The sequence below is a fragment of the Zeugodacus cucurbitae genome, chromosome 6 (assembly GCF_028554725.1).
Source record: "Zeugodacus cucurbitae isolate PBARC_wt_2022May chromosome 6, idZeuCucr1.2, whole genome shotgun sequence".
Classification (NCBI taxonomy): domain Eukaryota; kingdom Metazoa; phylum Arthropoda; class Insecta; order Diptera; family Tephritidae; genus Zeugodacus; species Zeugodacus cucurbitae.
In genome coordinates, this window is record NC_071671.1 from 20,093,393 (window position 1) to 20,109,842 (window position 16,450).

The 16,450-nt window shown below is 34.0% G+C and overlaps 3 protein-coding genes across 4 annotated transcripts; all 3 read right to left on the reverse strand.

The window, feature by feature from the left end:
* Positions 1 to 308: 308 nt before the first annotated feature.
* On the reverse strand, positions 309 to 5,602 carry LOC105214844 (tetratricopeptide repeat protein 7B). The gene is made up of 9 exons (XM_011188505.3): positions 5,125 to 5,602; positions 4,431 to 4,710; positions 4,252 to 4,363; positions 3,228 to 4,176; positions 2,604 to 3,164; positions 1,426 to 1,553; positions 1,241 to 1,354; positions 650 to 846; positions 309 to 590 (listed from the first exon to the last, which is right to left on the reverse strand). Exons 1-9 carry the CDS (start codon positions 5,246 to 5,248, stop codon positions 458 to 460), a joined length of 2,598 nt encoding a protein of 865 aa, XP_011186807.1. The 5' UTR covers positions 5,249 to 5,602; the 3' UTR covers positions 309 to 457.
* Positions 5,603 to 6,138: 536 nt separating this feature from the next.
* LOC128922642 (serine protease grass-like) lies at positions 6,139 to 9,616 on the reverse strand. The gene is made up of 6 exons (XM_054233842.1): positions 9,444 to 9,616; positions 9,146 to 9,368; positions 8,315 to 8,589; positions 6,846 to 7,033; positions 6,674 to 6,775; positions 6,139 to 6,605 (listed from the first exon to the last, which is right to left on the reverse strand). Exons 1-6 carry the CDS (start codon positions 9,470 to 9,472, stop codon positions 6,259 to 6,261), a joined length of 1,164 nt encoding a protein of 387 aa, XP_054089817.1. The 5' UTR covers positions 9,473 to 9,616; the 3' UTR covers positions 6,139 to 6,258.
* Positions 9,617 to 10,241: 625 nt separating this feature from the next.
* Positions 10,242 to 14,859, reverse strand: LOC128922643 (serine protease grass-like). Of its 2 annotated transcripts, XM_054233843.1 has the most exons (6): positions 14,581 to 14,859; positions 14,283 to 14,505; positions 11,554 to 11,828; positions 11,286 to 11,473; positions 11,113 to 11,214; positions 10,243 to 11,020 (listed from the first exon to the last, which is right to left on the reverse strand). In XM_054233843.1, the coding sequence occupies exons 1-6, from the start codon at positions 14,607 to 14,609 to the stop codon at positions 10,680 to 10,682; spliced, it is 1,158 nt and encodes a 385-aa protein (XP_054089818.1). In that variant the 5' UTR covers positions 14,610 to 14,859; the 3' UTR covers positions 10,243 to 10,679. The 2 variants fall into 2 exon arrangements, with proteins under 2 accessions (XP_054089819.1, XP_054089818.1); XM_054233844.1 differs by lacking the exon at positions 14,581 to 14,859 and having other exon boundaries at positions 10,242 to 11,020; positions 14,285 to 14,470.
* Between the last annotated feature and the right edge of the window lie 1,591 nt (positions 14,860 to 16,450).

The following is a 16,450-nucleotide window of genomic DNA, read 5'->3' on the forward strand; positions in this document are numbered from 1 at the left end:
AGGCAACCTTCGCAGTGGTTGAAAAATGAAATCAACTTATTACGCTAACCAACAGACCACTAATAACATTTCATTCAAACATATGCTATTTAGAGTTTTATGTTAATTACAAATATACATACATTTACAATTTCTACAATATAAAATGTTTAATGAATAAATAAAAACAAAATGTAACGGTGTATAATTAACAATTAACTAGTGTAACATTGGCTAATAATACAACACATCAATAAACATTTCATTAGTTTTAGTAAGTAAGTTAAAGTAAATATTTACGTTTACATTATACATACAAACTACGCAAGTAAGTGTTCAATCAACTGCATTTTTATATGTTGTTTCAGTTAGTTACTAATGTAATGTATATATAGAGTAAGTGCTGCTAAATCGCTGCACAATTTGCCAACATTATAAATAATATAAATCGCATACATTGTAACAACGCTTGTCGCACTCAATCGAAGGTCAGCGGTATTGAGGTAAATGGAAGTACAGGACATGTAGGCTCCAATTGCAATGCAGTCGCCATACAATCAGCAGAGGCAGTGTAATCACCCAGTGTCTCCATAACTTTGCCCAAACTGAACCTGTTGGGAGTTGAAATTAATAAATAAATACACAAAAAAATATTTTTTTAATAACATACCATATCTTGGGACAGTTGGGATCCAAGCGCGCTGCATCCTTTAACATTTTCTCCGCCAGACGTGGTTCGCCAAGTACATGATGCGTCTCGCCGAGCGCACGTAATGCCTCTGTGTGATTTGGATTGGCCGAAACGGCATTAAGGAAACACTGTTTCGCATCGTTCCACTGCTCCAGATATAAGTAAATTTGACCGCGCTGTAAAACAGAGGTTGGGAAAGGTTATTATTTAATTTTTATTGGCAATAATATTAAGTTATTGTTGTTGAAAGCTTTTTTAAATTAGTAAAAAATTGTCAAAAACAATTTTTATATAGAAAAATATATATAAAAATATTAATAAATAAAAAAAATATTAAAAAAATAATAAATTAAAAAAATATAACAAAAAAATTTATTTAAAAAATATAAAAAAAATTAATAAATTAAAAAAATTTAAATATGTAATTTAATAAAAAAATTAAATTAGTACAAAAAAACACTAAAATTGTTCAAAATTGAACACTGCCACAATTTTGTCAAAAAAATAAACAAAAAAATAATTTTGAGGTTAAGTCATTTTTTTTTAAACTATAATTAAATATCAACCCACCATAAACATAATTTGATGTGAAAGCGGATAGATTTGCGATGCCTCCTGTATGCAATTTAATGCCTCATGCGGTTGTTCGATATTCAAATACGCATCAGCGAGCAACAGCCAAATCTGTATGGAAAAAAAATGGAATTTCATTAATAAATGCAGTGTAAGCGCGTATAAAGTCACGCATAACTTACCTTAATCTGTATCATCCATGGCCGCTGTGGTCCCGGACGTGGCGTAAAAGAACTCAGCGAGCTGGCCGCTTCACTTAAAGCTTGTTCAACACGCGAAACTGCTGCCAATGAAGCAGCATACACCGAATCTGTGGACAAGTTGAGAATTATTTTTATTTAATTTTTATACATTTCTTGTTTTTATATTACTTTTTTAGTTTTAAAATAAGCAAACGCTTGAAAGAGTTTAGTGAAAGGCAAGTAACGGGCATTGGAGTTGCGAAATTGTTTTTTTGTTTTGTAAATAATTGGTTAGTTAGTTGTAAGTGATTTAGCAGGCTTTTTAGTCGAAAATATGAAAATTTTTGTTAAAAAATTTTAAAATTATTTTTAAAGCAACTGGCGCAAAAACTGTATTGTGTATGTTGTGTTGCAAGCATATTTGAGTTTTTTGTTGTTGTCGTTTATGTTTTTTATAAAAGTTGTTAAGTAACTAGTTACACTTACAATTTCAAATAAGTTGTTGCGCAAAAGTGGCCAACAGTAAAAATTATTAGACAGTTTTTTGGTAATACATATTGAAGTATAGTAAATAAAAATTAGTAAAAAAATATCTACTAGATTTTGTACAATATTATTTTATGAATTATGACGTTTTATTTTAGGTGAGCAATATGAATGAGACTATAAAATGCAGCATATATTCAAGTTACTATATATTAACTATTTTGAAAAAATCTATGTCTGTATAAAACTATTTTTTCAATTACTTTTCTTTTAATAAAAAAACATTAGAAATTTAATTGAATAAGATTTTATCAAAGATTTGACTGCCACATTAAAGAATATTAAATAATGATAATTAAACTAGTTTTTTTTTATTTGAAAACTATTTTTTCAATTAGTTTTTTTAATAACAAAATAAATATTAAATTGAATATTTTATAAAAAATTTGATAGCAACACTAAAGCATTTTAAATACTTTTTATTAAACAGGTTTTTTTATTAAAATTTTTTTATTTTTTTAATTACTTTTTTTTAATAAAAAAATATTATAAATTTAATCAAATAATTGAATTATAATTTCAAAATTTAATTTTTTTTGTATTAAAAAATTCATAATAAACCTAACAACTACTTAAATAATAATATTTCACAAATACATATTTCATTTACGCCCACACTATACACAACTTACTTGAATCTTTGTCGGACATTTGCGACGACACGGCCGTGGGGTTCATGTGCACTACAATGCTTCTGGTATCCGAATGCTTCTCCTCCTCCACACTCACTTGTCCCTCGTACAATTCACGCCATATGGCCAGCATCTTTTGCACGGAGACCAGCGATAATTCGGCGTCTTGTAAATGCAATTGCAGGTGGGCTTTGACATGCAGTAAATTCAAATTGTCCGGAAACTCATCGAGCGCATCCTCCACCACAGCCAATGCTTCACGAGGCCGACGCGATGCGGTTAACAGTAAAGCGAATAAATGCAAACTGGGCGCATGCTCAGTACGCAGGGCGAGCGCAAAGCGTACGTGTGTTAACGCCTCGGCGATATTACCAAGTAGTGCATATTGCAATGATAGATAATATTCGCATAGATGATCGTTGTCATCGTTTTGTACAGCCTTCTCAAGTGAATCCAATGCCTGCTTATTGTAGGCATCACGCTCTGATTTGAGCGTTGTCAATATGGCTAATTGCTGATAACCAATACCGACGAAAAGTTGGCTGCGCGTTGGACGTATGCCTGTAAAATTTCATATAAAATATAAATAAGTTGTTTAACTTTAAATAATGAACGCACACGCACCTTTGGTTTCACGCTTGAGCGCCTGTTGTGCAAAGTCCAGCCCCTCTTTGATTAACGCCAGAGACTCGTAGCACAAACGCGCCGCCAGCAGGCAGGGTAATGGGTCACTTGGCGTCAATTTTATGGATTCTTGTAGCACACGTAAGGCGTGCGCATGCTTACCGGCGGCCATTAGACTTATGCCATATTGGCGCCATACATGCTGTTCGCCAAATGAGAATTTTAATGCCTTCTCAAAGGATTCCTGCAACATATTCACCAAACCCCAACGCACGGTGGCGAGTGTGAGCAGATCATAAACCGCCGAGGCATTACCCATAGCATGTTGGCGTGCCACACGAAATTCCGGGCTTTGAGAGAGCACTGTGTCGCGCACCGCTAATGCCTCTGATATGAGTAGCAATAGTAGTGTTTCTTCGTGATGATTGCGTGGTGTAAATTGATTGCGCGCTGCATATTTACGCGGTTTCCACAAACGTTTCGTTGTGGTCGAACGCAGTGCCTGTCCAGTTGGCTTTTTCGTGAAGGGTGCAGTATAAATGGTGCCCGAGACACCGCGCAGCAGCACTTCGGCCAACTGTCGCGCCAAAGTAAGGCGTAATGACTGTGTCATTTTCGTTTCAATGGCATTCAACATGGTGCGATAGCGTTCGATTGCCTCCTGCAATTTGCCCGCCTTGATAAGTACAATTGGCGCGCGCTGCAATGCAGTTTCGAGTATGGCGCCCATATGGCGTTTAAGTTCCAGTGGATTGGCAGGTATAGTGGTGCTTATGGTTAAGCTACTACCTCCTAGTGAGGATTGCAGTCCACCCATATTGCTAGTGGAATTTATTGCTAGCATTGAACCGGCATTGGCTGCATTATTAGTCGCCGAAGAATATGATGCAATATCCTGTTCTTGCAGATATAGTAAACCCAAATCTGTGGCACGCTCGAAGCAAGTAATCTGTTGGAAAAAAGTAGCATTTATTTACATTTTTTATTATAATTCCTTTATTAATATATGTATATCCATTATTACCATTTCTGCTTCCTTTTCGGCCTTTTTGAATTTCGACGTAGGTTTACTGGTTTGGTTTTCCAGGCACAACCCCTTAATGGCATATGATTCAGCTAATATTTTCAGGCTGCGTCTGTAATTATTTTCATAAGCATTAGGCATAATTCAAATACATTTGCTTATGATCATTTCTAACTTACAGCGTCAATTCTTTTTCAGCTAATGTGTTTAGCTCGGCTTTAACAAAGTTTTCCAAACTTTTCTCATATTCGCCACAAGCATAGCAGAGCTTAGCCAACAGCAAATATGCATCTAACGCTATGCCCGCCTTTTGTCCACTTTCGCCCGTAACTAAATGTAAACAGCGACGTGCATCCTGCAGACCACTTTTGGCTTTGGCAAAATTACTTTCGATGGGAGCATTTTCTTCGAGGTAGTTTTCAAGTTTAGCCTCTCCAATTAGGAAATTTGCAAGGCATTCTAAATGAAAATATAATTTTATTCAAATAAAAAACTTGTATGAATCACTTTTTTACTTTTTTATAGTAACTCTGCGCTTTATTTTGAGCTAAAAATTAAGTATATATATGCCTACATAATGCATGACCAGCATTGCCCCCCTTTTTATGGGGTTAGTAGTAACAACATATGATTGCTGTTGCTGTTTTTTTTCTATTGCTTGTAAACTGTGTTTTGTTGCTGTTGTTGTGTTGATTTTGATGACATAATAACTTTGGCATTAACACTGTTTGTCTACTTTAGGTAGATATTTGATTTAGTCACTTTCTTATGGGCAATGCTTTTGTCTTTTTATATATATGCACACATTTTTTAGTGTGTATAATTGGTTTAATTTAATTATACATATTGCTGACACATTTGTTGCACACTTACCATTATTGGGCGAACCAGTTTTGAGCTCCTCAGTCAGCTCGATAACCCGTTGCCATTTCCCTTCACTGCGGCAGCTCTCAATAAGTGCCTCAACTTTTGTTGTGTTACGCATTCTGCCGGCCATATTTTTATATTTAAACAAAAAACAGTATTTGTTTCTTAAGTTATTTCACTAAAGTGCACATCTATGTATTGAAATTATTGTTGAAGTGACTATCAATTTAAAATTTAGCTACACTGGTTTGTTGGACTTCGCTTCCTCCTTGAACTGAGGTCTTCTTCATCAACGTCGTTGTTGTCAATTCTGCCAGTAATATCCACTTGTTTTTATTTGGCATAAAAACCTTTCTCTGATTGTAGCCGTTACTTTAGCATATATTATAACTTATTGCTTTACTTTTAATTGACAATACATTGTTTTGTATAAATATTTGCAATTTTTATGAGAATCACTTTTATTTTTACTGCTGCTGTTTCACGAATGCTGTCACTGCTGTCATCTGCGCTCTTATCGAATTAATTTTCTTAACACGCAGCTATGTGTGAGGTACACGACACAAGGTGAGTCGGAATTTTAATTTTATTTTCATCTAGTGAATTTGAGACTAGTTTTCTATTATCAGATGTGACTTTCAGTTCTCTTTATTATTTGGGTTTTAATTGTAATATACATAAGATAGCATACATTTTAAGATAGTTTTTGCCGATACATTTTTTTATCATGGATTGGTTCCTTAAACAAAATTATTAATCAATTTTCCGTGTATAATTTGTCAAATGTTTCATAATTCGCTGAATGATAATAGACAAAAACACGTCACATTTTTTTATTTCTGAGATGAAAGATAATTTTAGTTTTAAATTTCTTAAAAACATAATATTTTCAAATACCTTAAAATATTGTATGATATCATTTTATCCACAGATGTGGGTATTTATGTCCTTCAATCTTTGAGGTTACTTACTTTACCTTCAAAAATCTTTTGCAAATTGTATAAAATGTGAATTCTTGAATAATTTGTATGATATATAACTTGTATTTTTAATAAATTTCCAATATATATCTAAATAGTCATTATTGTTTTCTATTCTTATAGGTTTTTGTTATGAATTGTGATGGTATTTTCATTTAAATTACGGGGTATAGTTCCCTATGATTTCAGTGACCCAAGGCATGTATTTCATTAAATTTGCATACGCCGCCGCACTCACATTTCTATGTCCGCAATTCTCCATTCCTAATGAAACAATACCGAATTGTACTTCACGTCTGATTATGTAGCTGTTGATTAACTTAAAGGGTACAAGGGCAAACAGCGGGCCACCCGAATCCCCTGCACAGGTATCGATTCTATTCTCACCGCCAGCGCATATATGGTCATGGGTTATGTTTACGCCGAATCGGGAGAAAGCCCTCTGACAAACATCACGTGCTTGATGAGGAATTTTGGCATGTTGCAAAACATTACTACTTTTATCTTCTGAAAAACAAAAGAAATATATACATATACATCAATATTTTACTTTCAAAAATTAAAAATAAACTTACGACGTTCGGTATATCCCCAGCCGGCAATGGTATATTGTCGTATTTTATTGCTGTGATCGTAGACGAGCTGCGAAATGGGTAGACAAATAGGTTTAATATGCACTGAAATTATGAAAACAAGTCCACCGTTATTTTAACTATTAAAATATAATATAATTTATAGCGAATCTACCTTGAGTTATCACCTCAGTTTTCAATTTTAGTAAAGCCACATCATGTGTATCTATTGGTTTTAAATAATTGGGATGCTTGAAGATTTGTTCGATTTCGTATTCTTCCGTTTTCGGCAGACAGTGGCTTTTCGAATTAGTACAGTCCACTTCAGTTGAAGTATCATGTTCCCCCAGGCGTACACTAAATCTATAAGGAATATTAAAAGTTGCAATAAAATCAATAAAAAACAAGTAAGGAAGGGCTAAGATCGGGTGTAACCGAACATTTTATACTCTCGCAATTTATTTATTTAACTTTATTTATATTATATAATACACAATTTGACCCACATATTCGTCATATATATTGTATAAAGTCCATTGAAAGTTGGAAACCCTAATATTAGGTTAGAAGCACCGAGGTCCTCATGTTCGATATATGGGGCCTTGAAAACACATGGTCCGATTTTGGCGATTTTTAGAATGGGGCTGTCACACTATAAACGTAGTATTTGTGCAAAGTTCTGCACCGATATCTTCACTAGTACTTACTTTATATATTGTAAAGTAAACAATGCAGATCGTCTTCAAAGTTCTGGTATGTAGGAAGTAGGCGTGGTTGTGAAGCGATTTGGCCAATTTTCACAACATATTATTCGGAGGTAAGGAAACTATTACAAACCAAGTTTCATTGAAATCGGTCGAGTAGTTCCTGAGATATGGTTTTTGACCCATAAGTGGGCGATGCCACGCCCATTTTGCATTTTGTAAAAAATCGAGTGCAGCTTCTATCTGCCATTCCTTATGTGAAATTCAGTGGTTCTGGCGTTTTTCGTTATTGAGTTAACTCACTTTTAGTAAGTTTCAACCTAACCTTTGTATGGGAGATGGTCGTGGTTATTATCCCATTTCAACTATTTTCATGGTGTGTGGTGGGGTACGTAAGAGAATTATATAGCTTCATTGGTTTGCGAAATATATACAAATAACCGATTTGGGGGCGGGGCCACGCCCACTTCTCCAAAAAAATTACATCCAAATATGCCCCTTCCTAGTGCGATCCTTTATTCCAAATTTTACTGTTATAACTTTATTTATGGCGTAGTTATGACACTTTATGTGTTTTTGGCTTTCGCCATTTTGTGGGCGTGGCAGTGGACCGATTTAGCTCATTTTCGATTTAGCCCTCTCATGGTCCCAAGGAAAATGTGTTCCAAGTTTCATTAAGATATCTCAATTTTTACTCAAGTTATCGCTTGCACGGACGGAGGGACGGACGGACGGACAGACGGACGGACAGACATCCGGATTTCAACTCCACTCGTCATCCTGATCATTTATATATATGTAACCTCATATCTAACTCTTTTATTTCTTGGTGACACAAACAACCGTTATGTGAACAAAACTATTATACTCTGTGCAACAGGTTGCGAGAGTATAAAAAAAACTGATTTTGACTTGCATACCATACTCGAGCGATACTTACAAGTCTGGTCTTATACAATGCGCGGCCGTCAGCACGAATCTAGATGTTATCAATGTACCACCGCATAAGAATTGATGACCAACCCTGTTATATTTCAATAATGCCATAAATGGATATTGGCCAAGCATTACTGCCTTTCCATTGGATACACGATCCCCTGATAGTCGATTACACTCTACTTCGTTGAGTATTTCCAAGCCTTTAGGATGTAATTGTGTTATATAATTGGTGTCAGGAAAGTAGTAATTGGTACGATTGCAGCAAAGGTGTAGACCCTGTAATAAAATTCAGTTTACTTTGTAAGTCTTTACCATAGTTAAATCGAATCTATCTTGAACTAGTTCAAACAAAATATTTCATATCAAATTACTGTATAAATGCATTAAATACTCAGTATTTACAGTACAGTTAAAATTGCATTGCGCGAACTTTCATAATAATTTCAAACACTCATCCTGAGACTTACTAAGTATTTAATAATGATAGAGACAAGACATGCAACGCGATAACCAAAATGAAATACCCGGAAATTCGAGAAAACTAACAAACATTAACAATATCATGAACAACGTGGGTATTTTGAAAAAAAAAAGCCGTTAGCCATTCTTTAAGTTTAAGATGTCGTTGGAAGTCTTCATACACTAAACTACTATTAAACAGGGTGGCAAAGTCCTTGACATAAATTTACTTTTCTTCATTATTAACCAAAAATAGCAGAGGCATATGACTTTGAAATCAATAACTTGAGTATTATCATATATTAAGCTTGCATTGAAGTTCGTTTCAAATTGTAAATGTATGTACATATATTCATTTATATTATATACTCACATCATTTCCGCAAAGCATTCTTTTAACGTCATCTGCATCATGTACATTATTTTGTATTCTCCAATTTGTTAGATTAGCACATTCCTTATAATATAGACAAACTCCCGGAGAACCATTTGGTGCATGACAAGGTTCAACTACCTCCTCATTTTGGAAATTATAGCGCACAGTATCGACAGCATTTGACAACATGAATACTTGCAGCATTATTAGCAGCGTAGAACTGTGCGAATTTAGAAAAAAATTTATGTATATAATTGCTTCGTAATAAAGAAAAATAAATTGAATTACTACTTACCAGGAAAAAGTAATTATTTGGTGCCTCATTGTAAGTCTTCAACTAAGAACTGATGTGCTCTAATCGATGTCTCAATCAAAAGTGAAATGAAAGTTCGCTTCTGAGCCAATAAATAAACAATTCCATGAAAGTCTTGCTTATCTACAGAGCTTGATGAACTCCATTGAGAGTGTATGAGTAAAGAGACGAGTACTCGGCATTTATATTTTTTACCAAATATGGTGAATAGTTGACCGTTAGTAGTATGATGTTGAGCGCCTAATTGTGTGCTTTGTTGGTACTGAGTTCGAATCTCAGTCGAAGTGTTATCGAAATGTTTGCAAAACATTTTTTAAAGCAAACGTACAATATAGAAAACAAGGACACCAGTTTCTTGATATAATATCGCCACATTTTTCTTCAAAACAATTTAGAAACCCTAAAGTTTGTTGAATTCGATTAAGCACTAATAATACATTTGCCTTGAGGCACTTAAATACTTGAAATAATGCCTTGCAATTATTGTTTTTAGAAACATTTTCCTTCAATAAATAAATAACTCCATATCTTTTGTCGTGTATATGAAATTAATTTTGAAATTTAAAAATGTTGATATGTTCTCTTCATATTTTTACTTATTTCCGACAGTTTTTTGATAGGTCTGTTAGCTATTAGATATTATTCGATACATGATACACGACACAATGGACGATCAGCTCAAAAATAAACACATATTTAATGTTTTCTTTGGACATTTTACATTTAATTGTTGTAAAAAGTTAAACAATTTGAGTAATTTTAACGAGCGAAAATGAAATTGTAGCAGCAAAATAATGAAAATAATTGAGTCGACTAAAATAATCAGCAAAATCCAGCACCAAAAAATTAATAATTTATAATATGATGAGTGGGAACAAAGTGAGAGCTTTTTTGTGGTAAAACTTATCTTATAAAATTTTTTTGTTGATTCGCAAAATCACTGACCTAACTTGAAAATAATGTTTCTCGCTAAACCCGAAGACGCGCTTATCGCGACTGGGAAATTTTAAAATGTTAATTGTTTGTTTTGATGTTGTTGTATATATGTATGCCTGTATGTCTGCTCGTGTTATTATTTATGTGATTTTTGCAGATTAATAGCTGAGGAATAAGTACAGAAAGCAGAGTAATTTTGTATGTTTCTATATATACTATTTTAAAATTTAAATATTTTTAAATACTTTTTCATATCAGTTACTTAGGTATATATATAAATACTCATGTATTGTTGCCAATGATTTCAGTGAGCCAAGGCATATATTCCATTAAATTTGAATACGCCGCGGCGATCACATTTCTATCACCACAACCGGTCAAGCCGAACGAAACAATTCCGAATTGTACTTGACGTCTGATTATTAAGTTGTTGAATAACTTAAAGGGTACGGTTGCAAATAGCGGGCCACCCGAATCACCTTTACATGTATCGATTCTATTCTCACCGCCAGCACAAATATGGTCGTGGGTAATGTTTACGCCGAATCGGGAGAAAGCCCTCTGACAAACATCACGTGCTTGATGAGGAATTTTTGCATGTTGTAATACATTACTTTTTTCATCTTTTGAAAAACAAAAAACATATATTTATAGATATGATATATATAATAAATATATATATATATATATATATATATATATAGAATAAACTTACTACTTTCGGTACGTCCCCAGCCGGCAATGGTATAATGTCGTATTGTATTGCTCTGATCATAGACGAGCTGCGAAATGGGTAGACAAATGGGTTTAATATGCACTGAAATTATGAAAAAAAAGTCCAACGTTATTTTAACTATTAAAATATAATATAATTTATAGCGAATCTACCTTGAGTTATGACCTCAGTTTTCAATTTTAGCAACGCCACATCATGTGTAAGTCGTCGAATCGAATAATCGGGATGGCTAAAGATTTGTGCGATTTCGTATTCCCCCGTTTTTGGCAGACATAGGCGTTTTGAGTCATCACAGTCCACTGCTGTTGAAGTATCATGTTCCCCCAATCGTACTCTAAATCTATAAGGAAAATTAAAAATACCAATAAAATTAAAAAAAAGCTGATTTTTACTTGCATACCATACTCAAACGTTACTTACAAGTCCTGTGTTATACAATGTGCGGCCGTCAGCACGAATCTGGATGTTATCAATGTTCCACCGCATAAGAATTGATCACCATCCCTGTTATATTTCAATAATGCCATAAATGGATATTGGCCTAGCGTTGCTGCTTTCCCATTGGATACACGATCTCCTGATAGTCGATTACACTCTACTTCGTTGAGTATTTCCAAGCCTTTAGGATCTAATTGTGTTATATAATTGGTGTCAGGAAAATAGTAATTGGTTCGATTACAGCAAAGGTGTACACCCTGTAATAAAATGCAATTTATTTAAGGGGTTATATACAGTTAGAATTTTCAAAAAATCGATTTTTTTTATTTAATTTTCTTAATGTACATATATTTAAGAATACACACAGAACATTTCATATCGTTCCGGTGAATATTTTCAAAGTTACAAGCAAATTAAAAATTTGAAAAAGCGTTTCAGAGTGCTTGGAAGTACAAGGTCCAAACTTAAAACGCGGTGACCAACATTACTCGAAAACGGCTAGACCGATTAGTCTCAAATTTTAACACGACCTTCTTAAATATATTTTTTAGTAATTAATCGAAGATTTTTTCTCTCCGATAAATATTTTTTTTTTATAAACAATTTAAGGCCGAAATTTCGGTGAAGAATCGATTTTTCTTTTGAGAAACCGCCATTTTGTCAAAAAATTTTATTTTGCTTATTCCTTTGTTTAATTACTAGATTTAACATTATTTTAACGAAATCTGTTTGGTTTTTTAATTTCGGATGATCCAGTTCCGTGATATAGTGGTCACCGCAAAACGTCTTTTTTGAGAGGAACTCCTGGAAATCAGTTGTAGCTCTTTTTCAAATAAACATTTTTACTAGTACTAAGTCTTAAAATACAGTTAAAAGATACCATCATATGTGTATAAATTTTTGGATCAATAAATTAAAAAGTTTTCTCAGAAAAGTTCTGGAAAATTCACTTTTTTTCGGCCGGCTGTATATAACCCCTTAAGTTAGTTTTATGGCGTCAATTTAGAACTAGCATTATGATTTCTGAAACAATGAAGATGAGGAAGCAGTAACAAATGCAGCTTGTGTATTGAGATGTGAGGTGGCAGTTTGACGCTACAAACTAATATATTTTCTTGTCAAAAGCAATATAACCCTTTCGAGCATTGAGCAATTTCAAAAGTTTGATGATTTAATGCAAAAGCTGTGTTCAATTTTTTTAATTTGATTTAATTGGCTACTTATAGGTTAATATATTAAGAATGGAAATCAAAACAGTTAACAACAATCTTTACCGTTTCTCTTATATTTTTTTTTTTAACATAGTGCATTAACTTCTTGATAATTTGTGAACGGAAATTTGCAAACGTTAGAATCGATTCAATTATTATAATAATTTACTGTAATAGAAAAATTAGTACGCATTTTTGTTCGAAAACTATTGAATAATATTTGTTGAAAAGTAAGTTTGTTTTTAGTCGTTTGTGTATTAAGTGAGGATTTGTTTTTGAATCTTACAAGTTGTCTGTGCGCAACGTTGGGCCATAGTAGCAATAAAAATTGTTGTTTTCAGATATGCGTTCAAAAGAGAAAGACGTATCTTAAAGTGAACAATTTTTTGCAGTTTGATGGGAATGTTTCGAGTGATGAAGACAGTGGAGATGTTTCACCGATGTTAGGGACATTGTTGAAAGCGCAGAGAGCATTGAAATAGGACTTTTGGAAGAAACTGGTGAATAGATACTATGATTCGCTACAATGGAAGAACAGCAATAACATAATAGCATTGAAAAAAAGTACCTTAATTCTCTAAGATAATGTCAATCAAAAGCATTTGAAATTACAGATAGTTTTGGTGACTGGTGAAAATTCTAAAAATTATTTGGAGATTCCTAGGCCTGCTGTTGTCACATTCTATAATAAACACAAAGAAGTGGTATATGAGACAATTTGACCGTTTAACTCGTGCATATTTTATTGCAATAATTTGAGTGTACTTTAACCAAAACTAAAGCACACTCCACACACTAAACTGTAATTTGATGACGCGAATTCTCTTATAACTTCTATTGCTAGATTCCTCGAGGCAACCAACAGAAAAGTAGGTCGCGCCTCATCAGCAACATTAATATAATCTCCAATTGATTGATCCTAGGAACTCAACAAGCAGTCTACAAGTTTGTTTCTACACATGCCAATGCGAAACACTACGATCAAAATGGGTACTGGGTTGTGTTTGGTGAAAAAGGACGTTGTAGACCCAAACTGGGACTCCATTGACTCAAATGTGGTGTTCGTCTTTGCTGCAAAAACAAAAAAACTATTTTTTTTTAATTTTCCACACATAAATTATAATACTTTAAAGTTTCTTCGTACATATAACAACAACCATTCATAAAATCATTTAAGTAAAGCATTTTTTCATGACATGGAAATCTTCGTTTTATGATTTTTGCATACCACCATGGTCCATGGCCCTTGTAGCGCCCATAATAAAAGGGGTGGCAATTTTGTTTGTAACCTTTTTTTGGCATTCTTTAATGGTCCCAATGGTTAAAACAAGAAATGGAAGTATTGTTATAATTCTTATTTTTATCCATTATTACACGTATAACAGATGTCGCGCCACTTTAAAATCAATAAATTGAGAACCAATGAATAAAATACCGTGGCAATATTTAAAGTTAGTACTCTAATGCAAGTAAGTTCTTAATATGTAGAATTATACTCACACCATTTCCGCAAAGCATTTTTTCAACGTCATCTGCATCATGTATATTATTTTGTATTCTCCAATTTGTTAGATTAGCACATTCCTTATAATATAGACAAACTCCCTGTGAACCATTTGGTGCATGACAAGGTAGTTGAACCTCCTCATTTCGGAAATTATTGCGCGCAGTATAGGCAGCATTTGACAACATGAATACTTGCAGCATTATTAGCAGCGTAGAACTGTGCGAATTTAGAAAAACATTTATGTATATAATTGCTTCGTAATAATTAAAAATAAATTGAATTACTACTTACCAGGAAAAATTAATTATTTGGTGCCTCATTGTGAGTCTTCAACTAAGAACTGATGTGCTCTGATCGATGTCGCGGTTAAAAGTGAAATGAAAGCGTAACGTCCAAGCCATAAAATAAACAATTCCATGAAAGTCTTGCTTATCTACAGAGCTTGATGAACTCCATTGAGAGTGTATGATTAAAGAGACGAGTACTCGGCATTTCTTTTTTATACGAAATACGAAGACTAGTTGAATTCAATTATTTCGATTTCAATTTATTCGATTTTTCTAAAGCACTAATAATGCATTTGCCTTGAAGCACTAGTTTCTTGGCATAACGCATTGCTATTATTAATTTTAGATATAGTTTCCTTCAAAAAATAAATACAGTGGAACTTCCATAACTCGAATATCTTCATAACTCGAACACTTGAATTGGCAATAGCGTTTAGAAGCCAAATTTCATACAAATTTCCTTCCCTAATTCGAATTTCTATAATTCGAACTCTGAAGTGGCAATAGAAGGCAACTTTTATATAAATTTCCTTCCATAAATCGAACATTTCGAACAGGGCATAAAAAAATTAAAAATTTTACTATAGAGACAGAATTTTAAAATAGTCCCTATATATCGTAAGGAGGCGAACAAAAAATATGATATTACACTTATGGATTGCATAAATCATGTAACAAAAGCATGGTATACAGTTCTCAAGAGTCAAACAAAAGCAACAAAATGCAACAAATAAAATTACAGAATACAATATTATAATATTTAAAAAATATATATTTTTTAAAAAAACGTTATGCGAAGTATATAATTAAAACTGTGTATAAATCTATATTTTAATTTATTATTTAAATCTATAATTTTTTCAAAAATGTATGTTTTATTGAAAATTTCTATAACTCGAGTTAGAGAGACACTAGCCGTTTTTTGTGGATTATGGTGATTCGAGTTAGAGAAGTTCCAATATCTTTTGCCGGGTATATGAAATTCATTTCGAATGGCAGTGAGAGTACAACACCAGGAGCTGGCGAACCCGATCCCCCAATCGATGACGATGGAACAGATGTTTCATTACCCGACCATGAAGAAATTCGAATAGCAATTACCCGCTTGAAGATCAACAAAGCAGCGGGGGCCGATAGATTACCGGCAGAACTATTCAAATACGGCGGCGAAGAACTGATAAGGTGCATGCATCAGCTTCTTTGCAGAATATGGTCGGAAGAAAGCATGCCCGACGATTGGAATCTCCGTGTACTCTGCCCAATCCACAAAAAGGGAGATCCCACAATCTGCGCCAATTACCGTGGGATCAGCCTCCTAAATATCGCATACAAGGTTCTATCGAGCGTACTGTGTGAAAGACTAAAGCCCACCGTCAACAAACTGATTGGACCTTATCAGTGTGGCTTTAGACCTGGAAAATCGACAACTGACCAGATATTCACCATGCGCCAAATTTTGGAGAAGACCCGTGAAAAGAGGATCGACACACACCACCTTTTTGTCGATTTTAAAGCTGCTTTCGACAGCACGAAAAGGAGCTGCCTTTACGCCGCGATGTCTGAATTTGGTATCCCCGCAAAACTAATACGGCTGTGTAAATTGACGCCGAGCAACACCAAAAGCTCCGTTATGATTGGGAAGGACCTCTCCGAGGCGTTCGATACCAAACGAGGTTTCAGACAAGGTGACTCACTATCGTGCGACTTCTTTAACCTGATGCTGGAAAAAATTATAAGGGCTGCAGAGCTAAACCGAGAAGGTACAATCTTCTACAATAGTGTACAGCTCCTGGCGTACGCCGATGATATTGATATCATCGGAAGCAACAACCGCGCCGTTTGTTCTGCTTTTTCCCGCATGGATAAGGAGGCGA

Bases quoted from the DNA above. Each gene is read 5' to 3' on its own strand.
- LOC105214844 (XM_011188505.3), bottom strand. From the start codon at position 5,248: ATGGCCGGCAGAATGCGTAACACAACAAAAGTTGAGGCACTTATTGAG. The intron at 1,355-1,425 runs GTAAGTTATGCG...TTTTCCATACAG, and splicing joins CATGGATGATACAGATTAAG to ATTTGGCTGTTGCTCGCTGA. The intron at 591-649 runs GTATGTTATTAA...AACTCCCAACAG, and splicing joins CCCAACTGTCCCAAGATATG to GTTCAGTTTGGGCAAAGTTA.
- LOC128922642 (XM_054233842.1), bottom strand. From the start codon at position 9,472: ATGAGGCACCAAATAATTACTTTTTCCTG. The intron at 8,590-9,145 runs GTGAGTATATAA...ATTTTATTACAG, and splicing joins GAATGCTTTGCGGAAATGAT to GGTCTACACCTTTGCTGCAA. The intron at 6,606-6,673 runs GTAAGTTTATTT...TTTGTTTTTCAG, and splicing joins CTGGGGATATACCGAACGTC to AAGATAAAAGTAGTAATGTT.
- LOC128922643 (XM_054233843.1), bottom strand. From the start codon at position 14,609: ATGAGGCACCAAATAATTAATTTTTCCTG. The intron at 11,829-14,282 runs GTGAGTATAATT...ATTTTATTACAG, and splicing joins AAATGCTTTGCGGAAATGGT to GGTGTACACCTTTGCTGTAA. The intron at 11,215-11,285 runs GTAGATTCGCTA...TCATAATTTCAG, and splicing joins AACTGAGGTCATAACTCAAG to TGCATATTAAACCCATTTGT.